Source organism: Setaria viridis, chromosome 5 (genome assembly GCF_005286985.2).
Source record: "Setaria viridis chromosome 5, Setaria_viridis_v4.0, whole genome shotgun sequence".
In the NCBI taxonomy this organism is placed as follows: Eukaryota; Viridiplantae; Streptophyta; class Magnoliopsida; order Poales; family Poaceae; genus Setaria; species Setaria viridis.
The window spans coordinates 9359625-9382322 of NC_048267.2; the positions used below are offsets into that span (position 1 = coordinate 9359625).

Genomic DNA, 22698 nt, shown 5'->3' on the forward strand with positions numbered 1-22698 from the left:
ATGTAATCGACACCCGTGTAAACAGTCACTCTATCACCTTCACCAGTTAGCCGGTATACGTGGTTAGTCAAATTCAACAAAGCTTCAAGCTAAGGTCCTTGGTGGACTCAGGGTTAAACTTTAGCCCCCGTCACGTCGGATATTTGATACTAATTAAGAGTATTAAATATAAGTTAATTGTAAAACTAATTGCACAGATGGAGGTTAATTCGCAAGATGAATGTATTAAGTCTAATTAGTTCATGATTTGACAATGTGGTGCTACAGTAATCATTTGCTAATGATGGATTAATTAGGCTTAATAGATTCATCTCGCAAATTAACCCAGAGCTTGTGCAATTAGTTTTATAATTAGCTCATGTTTAGTCTTTCTAATTAGCATCCGAACATTCAATGTGACAGGGCTAAACTTTAGTCCGAAGATCCAAACACGCCCTAGATGCTTTGATTGTAAGGCTGGTTAGGGCTTATTTGGCGCAAAAGCGAGTTTTTATAATAATCCTATAAGTTCGACCCAAAATTATTAAACCAAATGCTTTCAGTTTGGCCAAAAACTCTACCTCTCAAAGAAGAAAAAAAACTTTAGTTTGGCGAATTTCATTTTGCTTGCTGAGTAAAGCCATCGGCGACCTTCCCCGTGTGGCTAGGAAGAAATATGATTTTGCAGTTGGGGAGCATGGGTATGGGCCGGTCCGACTCCGACCAAACCAGCATGGAAGGTCGGGTTCTACGGATTAAAGTTTCAGTTCCTATCACATCGAATGTTTAGATACTAATTAGAAGTATTAAATATAGATTAATTACAAAACTAATTGTACAGATAGAGGCTCATTTGCGAGACGAATCTATTAAGCCTAATTAGTCCATGATTTGACAATGTGATGCTACAGTAAATATTTACTATAGCATATTTAATTGCTTGTTGATCCTGTGGAGATCGAGAAACTAGAGAGGGCATCGAGGCCTTCAAGTGCCCCACATGAGTGTATGGACACACCTAATGCAGACTAAAAAATGGTTGTTTCATAAACGGTTCACAGAGATATCGTCCTTGATGATGGTTTCTCTCACAAGTATCCTGTGGGTTGATTCAGGATGTTTTGAAGGTGATCATACATAAGCATCAAGTTAGTAAGATAAGTGTTGCTAGCATTATATTTACTGTAGCATCACATTATCAAATTACAAACTAATTAGACTTAATAGATTCTCACAAATTAGCATCCATACGTGCAATTAATTTTATAATTAATTTAGATATAATTCTTCTAATTAGTATCTAAATATTAAATGTTACGCGGAGAACTTAGCCCCGTCCTTCGCTGCCCGCCGATGGAGAGAGTTATGGGGCAGTCGTACAGGAAGAGTACTCCGAATCGTGCGTGGGTCGACGTGACGTCGCTCATCACATCGACCGGGACCATCCATCCGTCCGTCCATACGCTGACCCCGACGCCTCCCATCAAAATCGAATCGTCCGTCGATGCTGCCCGCCCCCAAAGTCACTTCCGCCGCGCATGGCGGACACATGGCCGCACGTGACGCTCCAGTGGCCGTGCAGGCGCCGGCCACCTGCGCGCAACAGCGGGGGCTGGCTGATGCCCGCGTGCGGCGTGGCTGACAGCGCCAGGCGAGGGCAGCGATGGATAGATAGGGACCGTCCCCTGCGGCCGCTGGTGGCCTCGTGCCGTGTCCGCGCACCGCACGCACGCCCGCCCACTCGCCGGCTGGCCGGCCAGTCGGAGTCGGCGGAGTCAGCGGTGCTGAGAGCGAGCGAGAGCTGCCCCGGAGTAATCGCGCCTGCGACCGACAGCACAGGGGGGCGCAAAGCGCAACCGGGCGCTGTCGACTGTACAAATTTTTCGTACAGGCGTGATGCGTCAGGGGATAGTAAAACAGATGGATGAGCAGAGCTTGAGAACGCAGTAAAAAACTGTTTATTAACAGGTCACAAGAAACCACGGTATATGTTCTTAAAATATCACCACCACATATACAGAAAATGAGCACCGTATTCAGATTGTAATACTATCCTTCACTGCCTGGTAGATAGGCTCACACCTGACACCTGTAGCTGTTTCCATTTCAGAAAGAGCAACCGAGGGCTGAGGCGAGGACGGAAACTCCAGCAGCAACCACGACGATCAGCAATCAGAATTACAGGGCCGCTGACAGGAAAAGAAACGGTTCAGATGACACTTTCGGTACTATACACATACTGCAGGGAGTGAGAATATCGCCCAGACGCTGAGACGCACATCTCCACTTATCGCCCGTTCATCAGCTTGTCAAGCACCACGTTCAGGTCCACATTCTGCCCATTCTCGGTCAGCCTCCGCACAGTCGCCCTCACCTGCTCCCTTGAGAATCCCATTGTCGCGACCTTCTCCACTACGTCGTCGAGCGGTACCCTGTTGCCTGAAGAGCCGCTGTTACTGGAGGAGCTGATCGGCGCCGCCTGCGGCAGTATCTGAGCCGTGGGGAGCCTGCCACTGCCATAGCTGCCGCTTCCCCCCGAGGATGGAGCAAAAGGTGAGGACGGCTTCATTCCAGCGTTGCCGCGGTGGGAAGGAGACCCAGTGTAGCCGTACGATTCAGAGAAACCGCTTCCACCCTGTGGCCCGTACACACCAGAACCATAGGATGATGGCGGACCAGAGTTAGGCCGGCCTGCAGGAGGTTCATACATGCTAGGGCTTTGTTGTCCATAGTAAGGAGGAGCAGGTCCGCTAGGCGGTTGCATGTAAGGTGAAGGGGGGCGTGCATTTGGTGGGTAGTTCTGAGGTGGTGCGTAGGGCATGGTTTCCTCTGGTTGCTGGGGTGCAGGGGGTGCAAGGGGAGTTGAAGGGTTAACATTTGAAACCTGAGGTGGCTGTGAATACTGAGGAAATTGGGACGGGGATTGGTACTGCTGGGGTGGCGCTGGGGGTGCCTGTGGCTGAGGAACTGGTAGCACTTGATACTGTTGATGCATGGTTTCAGTCGGCTGAGAAGATGGTGCGTAGTAAGCATCCCTTGGTAAAGCTGGGACTGAGGGAACCGGTGCAACAGAAGGGACTGATGGTACCTGTGAATGCTGTATGTGGCTCGGAAACTGTGATGGAGCCTGGCTCTGAAGAGTTGGAGGTGGAGGTGGTGCATTTGGAGCAGGAAGGGTGGGAAGTGCTGGTGGTTGTGAAGGGGTCGGGACTTGATGCTGTGGCTGAATAGATACTTGCGGGGGAGCCACCAGCTGCTGCCGTGAGGCAGCCTGTCCAGACCCGCTATTTTCTGATGACTGGGTATCAGTTTTGGGTGTCTGGAGCTTTGCAAGGTGGAGTTGTGTCTCCACAATATCCTGCTTGTCTCGCAAAATCTGCACACCTGCTTGGACCTGCACATTATTAAGTACTTAAGCTACTGTCTTCATTCATGATATAATCATATAATTATAGGACTAACAACACAATGAAAATATAGCATGAGTGGTTACTACTTAAAAAGTTAATATGATTGTCATCCCTTTTTTAATAAAAACTAACCAAGCAGAACAAATGATTAGATTCAGACTATTAGAAGATTCGTACTTCGATGGCCATCAAACAAGAGGAAGTAACTTAAAATCTTACTTATATGATGTTGGATGGGCCCACCCCCTAAAGCCCCTAATGGTCCAAACCAGTAAAGATGCAGTTAAGTGTGGGGCTGAGAGAGTGAGCCAGTAAATATGAAGTTAATGTGCATCTAACATGTATAGCATGAACAGTATGTAGCACAACAATGACCAACACTGAGCAAGCAGCACCAAAGCCCATGCTGCCAGCAATTACACAGTTTAACAGAACAAATGACATGGAAATAATGAATAAGGGCAAGGATTAGTAGCATGTAAGAACAGGTCAAGGTAGCAAAAAAAACATATGTAGACTGCAGTGCTTAATCCTATGAGTGTGGGGCTGAGAGAGTAAGCCAGTAAATATGAAGTTAATGTGCATCTAACAAGTTGGGTTAAGAAAAATTCAGCAAAGCATAGCATGAACAATATGTAGCACAACAATGACCAACACTGAACGAGCAGCACCAAAGCCCATACTGCCAGCAATTACACAGTTTAACAGAACAAATCACATGTAAATAATGAATAAGGGCAAGGATTAGTGGCATGTAAGAACAGGTCAAGGTACCCAAAAAAATGCAGACAGCAGTGCTTAATCCTATATGCCCCCACAGTATATGACTTTGTTGTACAGCAAAAGACCTTGGAGAAACATATCGAATTGTGATGAAAAAGGGTCTTCTATTCAATATGGTACAGTACGAATAAAAGCAGCAGTATGCAACGGGTTTATGAAAGGCAAAACACATCCAAAGAAACTTAAAGTATGCATTCTTCCATTACCGAATCTTTTTTTTTCCAATGTGACATTTGCACACGGTTAACAGGCATTATATAAGAGAAAAAGGAAGAGAGAGAGTCCAAAGAAACTTACCTCCCTGAGCATGTTCTCAAGGTGCCTGAGTTTTCCGTCAGTGCCGCCATTATAGTTACCAATTGTTAACTTCAACTCATCAACAGAGTTTTCAAGTTGGTGTGTTCTGCTTTCCATCTGCGAAAGTCTTGAGCTTACGCCTTCCAGTGCATGCAAAAGATTATCAGAATACTTCTTCATGGTTCGATCAATATCTGCCATTGTAACTGCAGTAAAGTTACTCCTGTCCTCCTCATGACTAACTTTCTTCAGCACATGCGGCTCCAATATACCAGCAGTCTAGCCACCATAAGAGAAAATGTGAGCTGGTTACTTGTATGAGAAAGGAGAGAATGCAGATGCCATCAATCAAAACCACAAACCACGAACAGTTTACTTGGGGAGAATCCTCCCAAAAATTGGTGCAATTGCTTCAATTAAATAAATTCAATGGAGCTGTACTTTACAAGTACACATGCCTTTGAAAGGAAATGTCTCTAAGTACATCAACAGATAGCTGATACCCACTAAAGTTAAATCACACTAACAGATTACACAGAGTCAATTTGTTAGATCGAAGAAACAGGGACCATATATAAACTCACTTGTTCTTAATTCAAAGCAGGCACGGATGGAGTAACTATCCAACCAATCCTGTACAAAAATTCATGCGTACCCTTTGGACAAAATATGCTCCCAAGTTCACAAAACGCCGATGTCATAGCAACTACTAGCAGTGTATGAAAAAGAACATTAAAATTCCAATGAGTAGAGCGACACAAACCCTTTTCTCTAACAAAATAGCATAGACACAACGTGTATTAGAAGCTCAGCAAACTACGTTTCACAATAGCACTTACACCTAGGTAAGGGGTCCATTCAATTACCCTGACCAGTTTGCTATGCTTGATCAATGAAATAGACCACACACAAAATGGTCTGCCTTCTCAGCCCGTCCATCCCATTTCTAGTAGGTAAGCATCAACTTATAGCGTGCACAACCAGTAATTGTAAATCTCGACAGTGATCACCTACTCGCCTGATTAAGTAATCACCTACAAAGCTACAAAGTTTGGGACCCGTGCTGGATTCGCAAAATTAAGGGCATGGAGTACTGCGAGATCGGGAGATCTAGCGGGGGTTTCACCACCGACCAAAACAAGCGGCCTACCTTGAGGTTGTACGAAGCGGAGGCGGAGGCGGAGGCGGAGGGTGCCTTGGAGTCGAGCGAGCCCCACGAGGCGTGTGGCGCGGGGGCGGCGGCGGCGGCAGTTGTGCGGATGGGCTGAAAGTCGTAGCTGGGCAGCACGTCGTCGGCGATCCCGTTGGCGCTGCTGCTGCTACGCCGGCGGCGGAGGCGGTCCTCACCGTCCTCCTGTGGGATCGGGATCATCAGATCGCTGAGATCCACACCCCCACCGCCGCCCCCGCCGCCGGAGGGGGAGGCGGAGGCGGCGAGGCCGAGGATCTGCTTGTCCATGAACTGCGACGTGTTCATCGCCCCGCCGCGTCGGTTGGTGGAGAGCTGGGTGGGGAGGGAGCTGGAGATGGTGGGGAGGTGAGGTGAGGTGGGAGGGGAAGGGGAAGGAGGAATCCGGATGGGACAGGGAGGCGAGACGAGACGAGACGGGACGGCGAGTCGGTCGGCTTGCTCCAGCTCCGGATGCTCCTTAGGTGGACCTTAATCGGACCTTCTGGGCTTTAAATGGGCTCCAAATTCTGTTTGGTCCACACCGGAGCTTATAGTACTAATGGGCTTGTTTTAGCTGGGATCATTGGGCTGGGCTTTGTTCCCCTCCTCCCTATACCTTTCCCCTTTTCCCCCCTTTTCTTTGGGATGTGAAGATGGCGTATTTCATCTGCAAGAGAAAGAATTGTTTTTCATTTTTCATCAATCTTCTAGGATGAACACAGACTGTTCTCAGGTGGCAAACATGCGCCAACGTCATTCAGTTCGGCACAGCCAAGGCTTCGGCACTGGCAACCCTTAAAACTGTAATGACAACTGGGGAGACATTCTGCATTGCTTGAGGTGAAGAATGGCTCAGAATTCAGATGACACGATCAGGGATTGTTCTTAAGCTTTTAGTTCCCTCCAATTTGCAGAACTTATAGCTCAACATATGGACCTTGCACTTGCACCCCCACGGATCCTAGTCGAATTTGGAGCAGAAAGAACAATCCTTTTGAGCAAAACAGAATTGCAGAACGAACCAGAGATTTCAGAAGAAAGCACTCCATTAATTCACACGTTATAGGATCCTTATACAAAAGGAAACTCGAACAAAAAAAATGAAACCGTTAAGAGCTCTAAAACTTCGCCCTTCAGTCCCTTCACACTTGATTATTACAGCCTGATGATAGGCAAATGTGCCGGGGCAGAGTCGTTTCGCCCCGGCTCAGTAGACATACTCGACGCGACAGAGCTTGGACGAGGACCCCGACCACGGCACGTCGACGGTGACCATGCCGTCCTTGTACGCGAACTCGGCCTCCTCGCCGTTCACCCTGCAGAGCCTGGGCCTCGCCGACGAGTACGACACCATCTCCCCCGCGCCCTTGACGGCCACCTCGGCGATCACGCCGTTCGCGTCTTTCTTGGTCTCGAAGGCCTGTACGGCGCCGGCAGTGTTGAGCATGTTGGCGAGCCCGATGGGCGCGAACTTGACGGCGCGCTCCGGCGAGATGACGCGCACGGGGGCGACGACGAGGAGCTCGTAGGTGAATGGCGCGAGGGTGAGGTCGACGCCCTCGTCGGGGCGCAGGAGCTCCAGCCTCCTGGCCTCGACCAAGTACACGGCGAACTGCGAGACGCCCTTGACGCTGACGCCGGGACCCTTGCCGCTCCTCCACTCGACGTCGGCCGGCGAGGCGCGCGTCGCGAGGGGCACAGAGCACTCCGAGAAGCACTTGTTCCGGCGCGCCTCGGGGCTCCACCCGCCGCCCTGGCAGTTGAATGCGCCGACGACGCCGGCGAAGCGGTTCACGTTCCAGATCTTGAGCACGGTGCGGCCGTCGTGGAGCGGGTCGGCGAAGAGGCAGTCGCGGGACGGGAGCGCGTAGCCCTCGCACCGGAGGATGGTGCCGTCGGGGAGCGCGAGGCGGCGGAGCAGCGCGAAGTCGTGCTGGCCCACCGAGTCGCTGACGTAGATGGGCCCGCCGGAGACGGCGCGGGAGGCGGCGTGGAAGGCGGCGCAGGGGTGGGTGGACTGGAACATGTCCCAGTCCGGGTGGATGAAGTTGCCCATCCACAGCGAGTTGTAGGCGCAGTGCACCATGTGGCAGCCCTGCAGCCAGAAGGTGCCGTTGGGGTCGCCGGAGGGGTCCGTGCACCAGAAGTCGTCGCCGACGCGGCCCAGCGCCACCGCCTCCGTGCCCAGCAGCATGAAGTCGTTGCAGTGCTCCATGCTCGCGATCACGCCGTTGCCGCCGAAGTGGCGCCGCACCGACGCCGTCAGCCCGGAGAAGTAGGCCTTGGCAAGCTCCACGCGCCCGCCGTACTCCTCGCACAGCATCTCAAGCAGCTGCAGGAAGCAATCGCATCACAAGACCCGTTAGTCAAGTCAATTCTTGTTACTTCAGATCAAAACTGTCAAAAATCATGTTTTTAACTGCCCGTTACAACAAGCTGGCATGTCAAATGTCGAAATCTACACCCTACAGCTCAGGACACTGGCTTCCCTGGTGAAAAGGATTACTGCTTAATTGCCTCCGAAATTGTCTACCGTCAATTGGATTAGCAAGCATGAGGATTTCGGGTACAATTTCATTTTCTTGTAGTAATAATAAAAAAGACAGCATGAAAAGGATATATAAGTATCTCTCTGTCAAACACGTCCCCTTCATGTATATTTTTGCTAAGCAATGCCCCCTTCAAAAATTAAAGACCACTAGCTTTAGCATAAAACAGGCATTTTTGGAATATTTAGCGGTCGAGAAGCATCTAACTGTCAGAAGGAAAAGGTTCGCCGAACCTAGTAGTGGCTTGTGTTGAGGTAATTTATGCAACAAATTAAATAGGACTCCAATTCATCACCATAGATATATTTTAACACCAGTTTTGCTGATATACGTATTCTAGGACACATAAAAAAACCATATTGTTCTGTCGCATGTGGGGCACTTAATTAAAACTCACTATGCACCGGGCCTACAGGCTTCGGTCCTAGAATTATCCCAAAAAGTTTTTTAAAAAAATTGGAGTTCTGTCCCGCTCCTTGGCCCTGGCTTCCCGGGCGCATCCGGAATGCTCGGGAACGCACTAACCCCATCCCGTGCACCGACTCGATTCAACTACGGAGATTAAGTAGAATAATCCAGTTTTAGCAAACTAACCACTAACCTAAATTATCACGATAATAGTAACACGCAATCAGAGTTAATGAAAGATAAAAAGACGTTCATCATCGCAAAAAGGAAGTTGCAAAAAGAAAAAAAAAACAGTGGCCACGACTTACGTGAATGACGTCGACCTTGACGCCGTCGATGCCGGAGGCCTCGAGGTGCGAGTGCAAACCCTCGTAGAGCTCGTGCGCGCGGTCGGGGTCCACGAGCCCGACGCCGTTGTTGACGATCTTGTCGACGGCGAGGTCCTCCATGGTGCGCTGCAGCCCCGGGGAGAGCCTGGGCGGCACCACCTTCGCCGGCGGCAGGCCGGAGGTCCCGGGGCGAAGGCCGCCCCAGTACCCGCAGAGCGCGTGCCACACGTACACCTGCTCCACGGTCGGGAACGCCGCCTTCATCTCCCGCACGAACGCGCCCATCCCGCCTTGCTTGTACTCTCTGAACTTGTGGTTCTCCTGGAACTTGATGAGCCGGCACGGCATCTGCTCGCCGGCGGAGGTGCGGTTCATGCCCTCGGCGCCCGACGCCGGGTCGTCGTCGTCGTGGCAGATGGACTGCCAGCCGTCGTCGATGAGCACCATCCCCGGCGGGCACCCGCCGTCGGCGAGCCGGCGGACGCCCTCCCACACGCCCTCCGGGTGCACCTTGAGGTAGAAGGCGTCCCACGTGCACCACCCGAACTTATCCACGATCGGCGGCGGGGACTTCTCGTCCATGGTCCGGAACGTGCCCAGGTGGGCGCGGACCACGCGCACGGCCTCACGAACGAGCTCGAACGGGTCGTCGCCGGCGTGCAGGTACAGGGAGCTCCGGAACGCGGCGGCGCGCACCGCCGAGGACCCGCTCTCCACCACCATGTCCACGTAGTCGTCCGCCTTGCCGGACTCGAGGCAGGCGCGGAAGGGGCCCTCGACGATGGGGAGCAGCAGCACGTACGGCCGGCCGCCGGCTGAGCGGTCGAGCAGCATCATCTGCGTCTCGTTCTCCACGTCGCGGCCGTTGTCGCCGACCCAGTGGGTGGTCCACCACACCTTGAAGCGGAAGATGCTCATGAACCGGGTGCCGCGGAGCCTGCCGACGGGCACCACGTGCCGGCTCTCGGCCGCCGGTGCGTCGAAGCCGAGGAAGCTGCCGCCGACGGCGGATGCGGCCGCGGGGACCATCGTCGACGCCGGGGTGAGGCGGATGTTGGCCGGCACGTCGAGCAGGAACGGGTGGCCGTCGACGGCGAGGTCCTTGCCCCTGAGCGTGAAGCGCGACGGCGCCTTGAGGCCGTCGACGGGGGCGGCCGCGTCGCTGAGGAGGTCCGGCGTGGCCTTGCTGAGGTTGGGAGCCATGGCTGGCTAGGTGGCGACGAGGCTGGCTGGCTGGCTTGGCGCCCCGGCTGGGGATGCTGGAGTCTTCGAGAGGTGTGTTGAGGATTGTTTAGGCTCTGGTTTGCCTGGAGGTGCTAAAGCTTGGTGCTTTGTGGAAGCATGGCGGCCAATTGGCACTGGATTTATAGAGGCATCGTGGGGGTCCCACAACGAGGGCCCGTGCCCTCGACCAGGAGGATGGGATTTCTTTTACATGGAAACGGTAACTTTCACCGACCTAAAACCAGCGTGTGGCGAAGCTTCGCGCGCTAATTAATCTGGGGTTATTTTCTGGCGAGCCGATCGCGCTGTTGATTTTGTAACTTGGAAATAGCTCTCTGCACCGTGTGCCCGCCTCATCCTTTCTGAGATCTCGTGCAATCAAGAGCCGATAGCGTTGCCCGGTGAAGTTGTGACGGCCGAGATTTCTGCATGTCGGTGATGTTGTTTCCACATGGGGGCATGACAATATCACACTAGTATCTGTCACGGATAAATTATTTCAAAAAAAAAATCTGTCACGGATAACGGTACTTATCCGCCTAAGATTAGGTTGTGCGGATGCGGTAAAATTGACAGGATCCCGTAAGTTTTGGCTAATAATGCATGATAGTGCAATGAACATCTCCATACTTGGTTTTGTACCTATATCGATTCAATACTAATTTTTGTATCATCGGACAAGGAAAAGTTTTGTACGTTTCTGTTGCCGTGCGTCTTGTGCAGGGGGTAACACAGGACGTTTTTTTGCGGGTACCAGTACCACGGGACGTTGACGTCCCATGAGCATGGATCTCTAATCACGTACTTTGAGGATATTTTCTTTATTTTATTTCTCCAGGATCTTGGTGATACTGGACCCTAGCCGCCCGTAGCACTGGGTCAAGCAACGGACAACCCCCCGGACTCGGCCGGGCCCTCGGGCGACGTGTAGTCTCGCAGGCCACGTGTCGTGTTCTTAGTGCTAATAACGTCGACGTGGCAAGTGACTTCCCCCTGGTCGCGGTAACGTCGACGTTTCGGCCCTTTGGGCTCACTTGACTTTTTGTCCAAGCCCCTGGACCGCGGACCACCAGAATCCAGGCCGCCTCCAGGCCTTTCGAGAATGGCCTCCCCTCCTGCCCGGCTGCACCTTCTGCTTTGCTCTCCTCCGCTCCGCCACAATTCTGGAATCCTTGTTTCCTCTCCTCCGCTCGTTTATGGCCAATTTTGGTCTTGTTATTTCACCCCCAAATTTCAACTTTAGCACTATGCAAAAAGAAGATTCTCCACCACATCAAACTTGCGATATATGCATGGAGTACTAAATGTAGACGAAATTAAAAACTAATTGCACAGTTTTATTGTACTTTGCGAGACGAATCTTTTGAGTCTAATTAGTCAATATTTGGACAATAATTCACAAATACAAACGAAACGCTACAGTGTTGCTATAGTAATTTTGGCACCCTAAAGTTGGGCAACTAAACAAGGCCTTTTTTGTTCCTTCCTTTATTTGCCAATCTATGGGAATGTGCCCCTTGTCCGTACTCGTGCCGTCGTGCGTTTATGAGGTGCCTGTGCACACGAACGCTTACGCACACGCACCAGAGTGGATTACATTTCTAAATGGATAAAGAAAATGATAATGTTCACCGGTAACCATACTTTTGAGGTTTGAACACTGACCAGAATGAAATTTGCACAGGGCCATCTCCCGAGCGCATATTGCGGCCGACCAAGCCCGGGCCCCGGGGTCAAGTCCAGAGCTCCACGTAGCCGGGAGGAGGTCGTTGGCGGTTGGGTTTGCACGGTTCCGTCTCGTCACTGCAGAGGCGGGCCAGCCACTGCAGCGTGCTGTCACGGACGGCGGCATCGTCGCAACGCAACCAAGGAGGCAAGTGTGCACGTCCATCGTTTAAGGCACCGTTCGGAGAACGTCATATTCTCAAAATCCAAAATCCAGAATTTGGATTGCCCTCCAGACATCTGACCTGATTCTACGATCTAGATTTTGGATTTTCAAAATCCCAGAAGCTGCTCAAAGGTTGATTCTACCAGATTTTGCATGCATATTTTACCATTTTATCCATCAACCTTTTAGATAATTATCAATCTGCTATTGTCCACTCTTTTGAGTAGCTAGATCATAAAAAACATCTATTTAACAAATTAGCATACAATCAGATTTTGGAATCTATGATCTAAACAACACCATCCAGATTTTGCTAAGAATCTGGATTCTTGAAAACCATCTAGATTTTCAAAATCCACAGTTGGCCTAAAGATGCGGCAGGTCACCGTTCAAAACCGTGTCCTCCTCACGACGTCACCGTGCGGATCGACGATCGGTCAACACCCTAGCTATCCAGAAAGGTGCCACGGATGCAAAACAACCGGATAAGTGGGCCCGGCTGCCCGGGGCCCACGGGAGGGCGTACGCCGTGGCACGTCGCCGGTCGGCCGGATAGGAGCTCTCTGGTTTCATGGGCGGTGGCGCGCGTCCGGAGCCGAAGCTTCGGTGTCCTCCTCCTGTCTCGAGGCGGGGCGCGTGTGACCCGACGTGCTGCATGACTTGTGGATGAAGGCATGCGGCGTCGAGCCTCTCCTGCAGGACGCATCCCGTGCGGCCGCCTGCCGTGGCACCTCTGGGTGGACGACGGGTGCCGCCGTGGTGCTGCAGGTAACCAGTCGCCGGTTGGTGCGCGCCGCGCGCTACCCGGCCGGTGCGAGGTGGCAACTCCGACGCACGGCTTTCGCAACTCGCAAGCAGGCATGCACACGCCGTGGGAATTGAAGATTTGACGTGCGGGTACACCGACCCAGAAAAAGAGAGACAGAGATGGAGATAAAACGGGGATGTCGTTGTCAACTGTTTATTTGTCTGTTTCTTGATCAGCCCGTTGATCAGGTAATAAGGTATTGGTAATTTGCACGGCATAAGCTGATGGTCCCTGAAGAACCATTGGGTACACAAGGGGAAAAAAATCAAGGATAAGAATTGACCAGTGCGGGGCTGGCGAAAAAGGATGACTTTTTTTTTAATGCCTGGTTTGGTTGGTTTGCTTATTTTTATTTTAAATAAGCACCCGTCACATCGAATGTTTAGATACTAATTAGGAGTATTAAACGTATCCATTACATAAGTGGAGGCTAAACGGCGAGACGAATCTATTAAGCCTAATTAGTCCATGATTTGACAATGTGTTGCTACAGTAAACATTTGCTAATGATGGATTAATTAGGCTTAATAGGTTCGTCTCGCTGTGTAGCCTCCACTTATGTAATAGGTTTTATAAATAGTCTACGTTTAATACTCCTAATTACTATCTAAATATTGATGTGACACTTGCTTAAAAATAAGCAAGGACCGTAAGACGAAAACGCCATACTCCGTATGATTTGACGGGCCGATGGTGCTTGGGCGGTGGCAGCTACCAGTTGAATGGTCGGCTGGGTACACTTGCGAGGAGTCTTCCAGGTGTACGTGCAGGATGCCACCGCCCCTTTCGTGAAAGGAGAGTAAAACTAATCTAGCAGAGATAAGAGACTTTTCGTCGATTTTACAACCCAACAAGATTTGCCTAGCAGTACTTGCCATTAACTAAATTAAATTTGCATGTTGATCTCGACCTGGGCCGGGCCGAGAAAAAAGAAAGCTTGACTAAATCAAAGTGTACTTCGGGCCTCTACTGCTATTTTTAAGATTGATAAATGCAAAATAGGTGTCCAGGTCCCTGAACTTTACACACAAGAGTCAACTTCATCCCTTAACTTTCAGATTGGTCAATTGAGTCCCTCAACTTTCATTTTTGATCAAACTCATTCTTGTACTAATACGTGGCTCCATATTGCTACGAAACTAATACAAAAGGTCCATTTTACCATTGTCTCTTTTCTCTCTTCAATTTTCACCTTTAGAATCATATAACATGTGATCCAAAATAAATATGAGGATACATAGGTTTGTGGAGGGAGTATGAATACATGCATGGAGCATGTATAACGTACCACAAGTACGTGAGCACATGTTGATTTTAGAACATGCCTACACACATTGAGTTGTATATATACCAAATGAATATGAGTAAACATTGAGTTGTATATATACCAAAAGAATATGAGTAAATATTTATTTGAGTATAATATATTTTGCCTATCAAATTCGTATGAGCACATAAATAACTTTAAAAAGTACGAGCAAATATACTTTTTAGAAACCATATTTTCTGTTAGTTTAAAAAAATATTGTTATGTGTATGTATTAAGAGAGTATGAGCATATAAATGTTTGACCTAGATGAGCTAAGGGTAAAATCGACGTTTTGCATTAGAGTTATGCTAAAATAGAGCACACATCAACATAAGTACGAGTTTGACCTAAAAATGAAAGTTGAGGGATTAAATTGGCCAATCTGAAAGTTGAGGGATGAAGTTGACCATGAAGTTTAAGGACCAAAGTGCCTATTTTGCCATTGATAAACTTACCAAAAGACCGATAATCTCCAAAGGAGACACCCTCGACAAGTAACTAGGGCACCGATGAAGTGATTATCTCACTGGTGGAAAACTCAACTTTAGTTCCGCTTGGTAAGGGACATATATCCTGAAAAACCAATCGGAACTAACTATTCGGGACAAAAGGTCCCTTTCTTTAGTTCCGGTCATTCACCTGGGACTAAAGACCCCTTTAGTCCCGGTTGGTAATAACAACCGGGACTAAAAAGGTTAAAAAAATAAAAAAAAGAGGTTGCGCGCTGCCCGCGCCGGCCGCCGCTCGCTTGCCCGCCGCTCAACTCGCCGCCCCTAGCAAGCCGGCCGTCGGGAGTCGGTCGCCCGCTCGCCCGCCGCTCCGCCTGGAAGAAATTAAAGGGAGAGGAGGAGGAGAGAAGATAAGAAGAAGAGAAAGAGGCCTGCTCGAGGAAAAAGGGAGAGGAGGCTTGCGCGAGGAGAAGTTAAGGGAGTGTTGCTTGCCACCGGTGGAGAGAGAGCGCTTTTATCCCGGTTGGAAACACCAACCGGGACTAAAGGGGGCACCAACCGGGACTAAAACTCCCCCGTCGATGGTTCATTTTTGACCCGGGACTAAAGATCCTCTAGTCCTGATCCAAAGACAACCAGAAAAAATGTTGAATGGAAGGTGAGTTTTCTACCGATGTCTAATGATAACTTTTCATTAAAAATCAAGAGTAAAAACTAATTTATTCAGTAACCACCTTGGCTCATGAACTTTCGCTTGCTGTATGCATTCCTTGAGATTTGAGAACCATAAATGAACTCAAGATATGCTGCAGCTGCCTACGTACGGTAAGAGGCTGCACTGGCGGCTTTGAGCTTGCCCACACGCTCAAGCGCATCGACTGTCTGACGCCACTGAGCTGCCGGCCGCAGCTACCACGCCCGCCTGATGCCCCCGTGCTGCCACGCAGGCGCAAGCAGTACTGGGAACGTCGCGCCGCAAAGGCTTTCCCGTGATCGACGTCATCAGCTCTAACGTGATTCTACGTGCTAGCCACGTGTGTTTGCCAGTACATTTCTCCACTGTGCGCTCGGCAAGGAGCCTGCCCAGGCTCGCCGGGCCTTGGGTCCGCCCATGAACTTACCCTAGCTAGTGTCTTATTATCGATGGTACATCGCTTGTAATTACTATGAAAGAACGGTACCGTTAATTTTTGAATTAGGAATCCAAGATTCGATTAGGATGAACCTAATCGAGCTATGCTAAGCTCGCTTTTCTCGGTGTTATTGAGTACCTCCTCCGAAATTGTACGGCCGTATGCCCGTATACAGATCAGCAGGTATCAACCGCGCAACACACGAGCATGTGCGCGATAGATCTTGCGGAATCTCTCTCTTTGTTCAAAGGTAAAGAAAGCAACACGAAAGCGAGATTCATCTTGATCCATATGCATCGCATCTTCCAGCCTAGCTAGCTAGCTATCTCCTCTTGCAGTGCGTGCGTACGGTAATGGATGAGTTCGTCCACATGCGTGTGGCTCTCCCGCGGCGCGTACGCATACGTCGTCCATCCATGCATCGGTCGATCACCATGCGTACCTCATCTGACACACGCGGGGTGGCCACGTGTACGTGTACGTGGACGTGGAGCACAGGTGGACGTGCAGCACCAGCACGGCGCCTTCCAGAGGTGCTAACGTACGTTGTCCGGAGTTCAAGTTGAACCGTCAGCAGGCCAGCCATCAGGGGCCTACGCCTGCGGCCTGCCCGATATGGGCCTTAATCCTGAGATGAGATGCCGATGGACCTTGGGACCGTGCCGTGCAAATTTCGAAACCATGCATTGCATGAGCATGACGATGCATCGTGTGTACGGTACACAATAAGCTTGATGATGCCTTACTGATTCTGACAGACCTTAATAAGCTTGCGCGATCAAAACTAGTTTTCAGGTGGCGTACTATGATCATCTAGCTGATTCCTAATAAACCACGTTAAAATTACCTGCAGTAGCAAGTACTAACAAGGTACATCAATCATGTGAAGATAGGTGGAAAGGACAAAGCACGCTTGAATTGAAGCTAGCTAGCTAGCGTACTAAACTACCGCTATTTCATGATCATCAGCGCAAGGCATATTTTAATTTGGTAGGCGACAAGTATTTCAAAATGGATTTTGACATCTAAAGTCCCTGACAGTACTGTCAAATGCTTCAAAATCAGTATCCATCTTTAAAGTGCTATGCGCATGGATATCTACATGCAACTTGCACGAAAACTGAGTATTATTTCGATCAAAACCTGTTGAGTTTGACCTTTTCCAAAATCAAAACACAGCTTACGTTGCTAGACAGGAAGAAATGCTGTGCAACATTTGATGGTACCGTAAAATGACGGCACCAGGCGCGCACCCGGCGGGAAAGCTCTCGACCTGGTGGTTGTTGGCTTGTTGCGTTGCGTTGCGTTGCCTCGCTCGCAGGGTTCCTACCCGGCCGGAGGTCCAGAACAATCGGGACTTGGGGTCGGGGAGAAGTCAGCCACCTCCTAATATCCAGAACCTCCTAGACAGGCAAGTTAACAGAGACAGCCACACAGCTCTGCTCCTTAATTTTGACCCCGCCAAAAAAGAAAAAAGAGCAGCCTGCATGCGGTTGCGTTGTCCTGTTGAACAGTTGAAGAGAACCTACATACCCTCACGGCCACACACTGTCACACTGCAACCGCAAGGTTAGCACCGAGTACTGAAGGTTCCTAGGCTCCAACTTTTCCTATCGATTCATCCTTTCGATGATGATGATGATTTTGACGACCTTACCCATCGCCAGTTTGTCAAAAACACACTCCGGTCCGGTCAGTCATGACTCATGGCTGCCGAAAACCCAACCAAAAAATACTGGCGATGAGTTGCCGAAAACCCAACCAAAAAATACTGGCGATGGCTGCCGAATACCGACTCGTGGCTACGAGTTGCGGTGTCGATTCATCCTTTTGCGCAGCTCGTAGCCCACCGGACACCGCAACTCCGCTTCCAAGACTCTCTATCGTCCTCCCGATATGATGCGAACTGACATAGTAGCTGATGCAGTGATGTGTAACCACGATCATTTTTTTAGAAAGCAAGTAGAAACGCAAGTAGAAACTCGAGATGAACGAACACATGAAAAGGAAGCTGCAGATTCACCTGGCTCTGCATCCCTGGTGGATCGCATCGGACCCTGGCTCGACCTCCACGTACGCTGGGATCCGTGCTGGGAGCCGGTCGTTGGCAGTTGAGATCTACTGTGCTCGTCGCTGCACCGACGCAGGGCATCCAGCCACGCCCCACCCACGCGCTGGAGCTTTCCAACGAACACCAACGCGGACGGTGATCGAATGGAGGATGTGCCGCCAGGCGAGAGGCAGGCAGCATGAGGCCGGCCGGTAGGTAACCCGTCGTGACGACGCCGGGCGTCTTCCCTTGAGCCGCGCGCGCGCAGGCCCGACCTGCCTATCACCCGGCGACACTTCGATCAGGGGGCCCTGAGACTCGTGGAGCGGTTCCAGTTCGGGGAAAATGCTTGGCCGGTGCACGTCGTCTCGTGGGACGACGACCGGCCAATCAGCAAGCGAATCGTACCTACGTGCGACGGTGCTGGGATCACGATCGAGATCCCGGATCGCTTTCGCCACCAGCCGGGTTAGCAAGCGACGGGCGGGCGGGCGCCACCGACGGGGAACCGTGTCTCGCCGGCCTCGGCATCCATCGTCCATCGACACCTGGTCTGAGACGAGGCTATGGGTCAGTACTAGTGTGCGCGGTCAATACCTTATACAGGAAAGTGCCACGGATGCAAAGGGGAGAGGATAAGTGGGGCCGCCCGGACCCGCAGCGCGAACGCCGTGGCACGCCGGCGCCGGCGCGACGCGGCCTCTGTACAGCAGTACAGGGGTGGCCGGCCGGCCGGCCGGTGAGCGGTGGCGCGCGTCCGGGCGGGCCCAAGCTTCGGTATACCGTAATACCTGCATGTCTTGTGGATGAAGGCAAAAGGCACGCGGCGCGGGACGCCTGGGCTCTCGACGCGTGGCGCCACTTGCCACGTACTCGAGGCGGACAACGCCGGCGAGGTGACTGGTTGGTGGGCGGGCGCCGCTACCGGATCAGGGGTGCGGAATTGACCGTTGCGGCCTTGGCGGGCGGCGCGGGAACGCCGCGGCACGCTACCCGGCCGGTTGCTTGGGCGGTGGCACCGAGTACGTCTACAGCTGATGCTCCATGGTCGGCGGGGTTCACCGGCGAGGATTCGGCCAGGTGTTCATCCAAGCATGGCCCCGTTGCATCGGACCCTTTCGTGAAAAGGACGGTATCAGGTCAATTTCGGCTCGTAACGCCATAGTGCGTTCGTTTCCTGGTCGATTTTTTCAATTGTGTATTGCGTGGATCTCGACCTGTAGGCTGGGCCGATAAAAAGTTTCAATTGAACGCACAACGCCCTATTTTTTATTTTTATTTTTATTACCAACGTGGTGCCCGCAGTTTACGAACTACTCCCTTCGTTCCAAATTATAGATCGTTTTAGCTTTTCAAGATATATAGATATTATAGTGTATAATGTATGTTTTAGATGCATAATAATATTCAGAATCATTTAGAATGAAGGGAGATAGCAGGCTAAATGAAGGGAGATAGCAAGCTAAAAAATGAAGTGTGTTCTGCCTTGTCTCTGGCCATCATGGATTCATGGAAATCGGCCGGTCTTTCTCGTTGGGCTCCTCTGCCAAGTCTAGAACACTCGCGTGTCGCGACTCGATCGGGTAGGGCCGGCCGATCCGAGAATCAGTCAGACCCTGCCACGCACGCATGCATCTCGATTAGTGGATGCCGGGGTTACTGTAGCCAGGCACCGATCCAATAGCCTGCTGTTCTGGGAATCAGGTCAGGTCGTCGATCCACTGTTTTGACCTTTCGTGTTTGGCCACTGGCGTGCTGTCGCCGTGCCCTTTCTCGGGGTTCAACCGAATAAACGACCCCGAGGCCCCGACGGGCTCGAGCTAGCACTAGCAGCTTCCACGTTCCGCAAGTCTGCGTCAGATTTCCTTTCTCGTTCTTAGTACGTCCTCCACGCCACAAAAAGAAGCATCTGGAGTATTCTAGCACTCCCTTGGGAGGTTAGACCTGGTTTGCTTCACTTGCCTAAATTTAAGCACCCGTCACATCGAATGTTTAGATACTAATTAGGAGTATTAAACGTAGACTATTTACAAAACCGATTACATAAGTGGAGGCTAAACGGCGAGACGAATCTATTAAGCCTAATTAGTCCATGATTTGACAATGTGTTGCTACAGTAAACATTTGCTAATGATGGATTAATTAGGCTTAATAGATTCGTCTTGCTGTTTAGCCTCCACTTATGTAATGAGTTTTGTAAATAGTCTACGTTTAATACTCCTAATTAGTATCTAAATATTGATGTGACACTTGCTTAAAAATAAGCAAAGGGAACCAAACGGACCCTTAGATTAGGCAGACGAATTTATCTAACTGTTTAAAAAGCATGGGCAAGCAAAGGTGCCTGAAGAAAACTGCGTAGAGCACCAATACACCATGCATAACCTGAACTCTTCAAGCATGGTGTCACCACTCAGTTGTCACTTGCATAACCTACTCGAGTACTCGACTCCACTCCCGACAGATTTCCTAGTGACAAAATCAGCACCATGCATAACCTGAACTCCTGAAGCATTGAAAGCACCGGAAAAAAGGGGATGTAGTCGTGGGACCTCTTAAGTCTTAATGAAATACATGCTAAGGCATGTTTTCTAAAAGAAATTGTAGTCGTGGGAGATCCTAGTATCCACCTACTTTTATGTTTGTGAGTCTTGTAATTGCACGCATCTTCATCATTAGGTAAAAATTGTAAGCAAGAGTGAATCATCCGTTCGTGTACCCCAAAAAAGAAAATTCAAATTCACACTGTGAAAATTTGGCCCATAATAGGAGGCTACCTTTACAGCCCAAAAGCCCACGCACTGCGTGGTGCGTGCCGTAACAGTTTCTGGCCCATCATAAACTGCTCCGACGGAGCAGAAACGGCCGGAAGGCCGGAAGCGAGCGGCGCGCCGGGAATCCTATTCATCTTATCTTCCGGAAGAAAGTTATTTATGTGTTGCAAATAATATTGCTTTGACCTCGTCCAAAGCTGGAGGCGGGAAAAATCCCGCGCATGCGCTAGTGGGCCATGCGGGTCTTGCCTACGACGTGGGCACATCCCTGATTATGGACGAAGTGGAGTTGCCCATCGTAAGGCTTCTTTAGGAGTTTATCCTCTAACCTCTTCTTACTGAGCCTATATATATATATATATATATATATATATATATATATATATATATATATATATATATATATATATATAATCATCATTGATTAATAATGACATCTGATTCACTGTTCATCTCCTTCCTCTCTCGAATCTTCCTCTGTTTACATTCACAACACGTTATCAGCACCTTAGTTCTCCACTGAGCAATAGGAAAGAGTTCGCCGGAAGTCGTAGAGGGTAAGATGCCGTCGAGGAACTCACCATCTGTTGAATCCGTTTTCCTTTTTCCTCGCTGAGTGCGTCGCCTCATGCACCAGGAGCTCAATGCGCTCCTCCGAGCCCCAATGCGCCGCCCTCGCCGCAACAGGAACCATGATGCCGGCTTCACCGGCCGTGGCCCTATGATCCCTCCCGCAGGAGGACGGCGGGGCGGACGCCACGACGTCGACGACGCCGCTCGCCGCGAGGCCGACCTCGCTCTCCGTCAAGGACCACCATCGCCGCCGGAGGATTGCCTGGCGCCGGGAAGGATCCTGGTGACCTCACGTCGCTACTGCGCGCAGCATGGACGGTCGACGCGGCTGAGGTCTGAACATCACCACCGCACTCCGTCGCCGACACCCCGCCGTACCCTGACGCCAACATACTCGCCAATGTACTCGCCGCTCATGACGTCGACGCCAGCTCCTCGCCACACCATCGCCGCGCGACGCGGAGCTCTGCCGCTGTACATCAACACAACGCCTCCAGGCGCGCCTGTGGTCTTCGACGAGCCGGAGCTTGCTCCTCCACCCCCTCCTCCGACCAACTCGAGCTGTCCTGGACGCGCCACTGCGACCGTAGCGGCCAACCGCCGCCTCGGGCTTCGCTGGAACATGATCCCGACCGGGCACGTGCCTGCGCCGGTCGGGACCAACGCTAGCGGCGGCAGCCGCTGTCCCCCACCTCCAGGTGAGGGGGAGGCTTGAGCGAAGAAGCAAGAGGCTAGGGGGAGTGAGGGGGAGGCAGATCCGGGCTGCGCGGGCGTGGATCTGGCGACAGAGGCGGAGGATCGATGGCTATGGTGCCGGTAGAAGAAGCGGCGGCGGCAGAAGCTATTGCGGCGGCAGAAGCTATTACGGCGGCGGAGCACGCGAGGAGTCGCGAGAGGCTTCGGAGCGTGCACCAGGCATCGCGAGACTCTGCATATGTGCGAGCCAGGCCTTAAGGCTCTACGTGTGGCCGCACTAGCAAGCTGGGCTGCATCAACAGCAGGCCACACCAGCAACTAGCTGGGCCGCACAAGTTGGGCCAAGCCAAGCCTCAGGCCACAACCTGGGTTGTCTGTTTTTTCTTCATTGATTCAGACATTACGTCAGGCAGAAAAAAATCATGAGATTTTCGTATGGAACTCTACCCAGCGCCCTCTAGGCACTACTCCTCTGCCTGAAGTACATGCGAACGTGAAGAAAAATGGACCGAAGGAAAATACACATACTGGAAATTCCTCAGGCAAAGGCAAGCCTAAAAGAGCACGCAAACCACGTGGGAACTTCAAAAAGGAAAAAGGCATATCCAAGCCTAAAAATGATAATAGCAACAAGATCACCTGCTACAGGTGTGGTTGCTACAATCATGTAGCTAAGAAATGCAGAACCCCCAAGCATCTGGTTGATTTATACATGAAGTCCATAGGTCAAGGACAAAACTCACAGAAGTATGAAGCACACTTCACCTCTCAATTGCTGGAGACTGGATCTATGGACCCCATCCCTCATGGAGCGGGACCGAGTGACACCAAGATTCCGCCAACTGAAGAGGACAACTTCCTGGAT

The 22698-nt window shown here is 50.9% G+C and overlaps 2 protein-coding genes across 2 annotated transcripts; both read right to left on the reverse strand.

The window, feature by feature from the left end:
- Window positions 1-1914: 1914 nt before the first annotated feature.
- On the reverse strand, window positions 1915-6078 carry LOC117855064 (uncharacterized). Its single transcript, XM_034737339.2, has 3 exons — window positions 5620-6078; window positions 4470-4748; window positions 1915-3373 (listed from the first exon to the last, which is right to left on the reverse strand). The coding sequence occupies exons 1-3, from the start codon at window positions 5944-5946 to the stop codon at window positions 2267-2269; spliced, it is 1713 nt and encodes a 570-aa protein (XP_034593230.1). The 5' UTR covers window positions 5947-6078; the 3' UTR covers window positions 1915-2266.
- A 590-nt stretch (window positions 6079-6668) lies between these two features.
- LOC117855062 (galactinol--sucrose galactosyltransferase) lies at window positions 6669-10271 on the reverse strand. The gene is made up of 2 exons (XM_034737338.2): window positions 8906-10271; window positions 6669-7972 (listed from the first exon to the last, which is right to left on the reverse strand). The coding sequence occupies exons 1-2, from the start codon at window positions 10127-10129 to the stop codon at window positions 6848-6850; spliced, it is 2349 nt and encodes a 782-aa protein (XP_034593229.1). The 5' UTR covers window positions 10130-10271; the 3' UTR covers window positions 6669-6847.
- Window positions 10272-22698: the final 12427 nt, after the last annotated feature.

Excerpts from the sequence above, each read along its gene's own strand:
- LOC117855062 (XM_034737338.2), bottom strand. The coding sequence starts at position 10,129 with ATGGCTCCCAACCTCAGCAAGGCCACGCCGGACCTCCTCAGCGACGCG. Across the intron at positions 7,973-8,905 it reads TCAAGGTCGACGTCATTCAC|CTGCTTGAGATGCTGTGCGA; the intron begins GTAAGTCGTGGC and ends TGCTTCCTGCAG.
- LOC117855064 (XM_034737339.2), bottom strand. The coding sequence starts at position 5,946 with ATGAACACGTCGCAGTTCATGGACAAGCAGATCCTCGGCCTCGCCGCC. Across the intron at positions 4,749-5,619 it reads CCGCTTCGTACAACCTCAAG|ACTGCTGGTATATTGGAGCC; the intron begins GTAGGCCGCTTG and ends TATGGTGGCTAG. Across the intron at positions 3,374-4,469 it reads TTGAGAACATGCTCAGGGAG|GTCCAAGCAGGTGTGCAGAT; the intron begins GTAAGTTTCTTT and ends AATAATGTGCAG.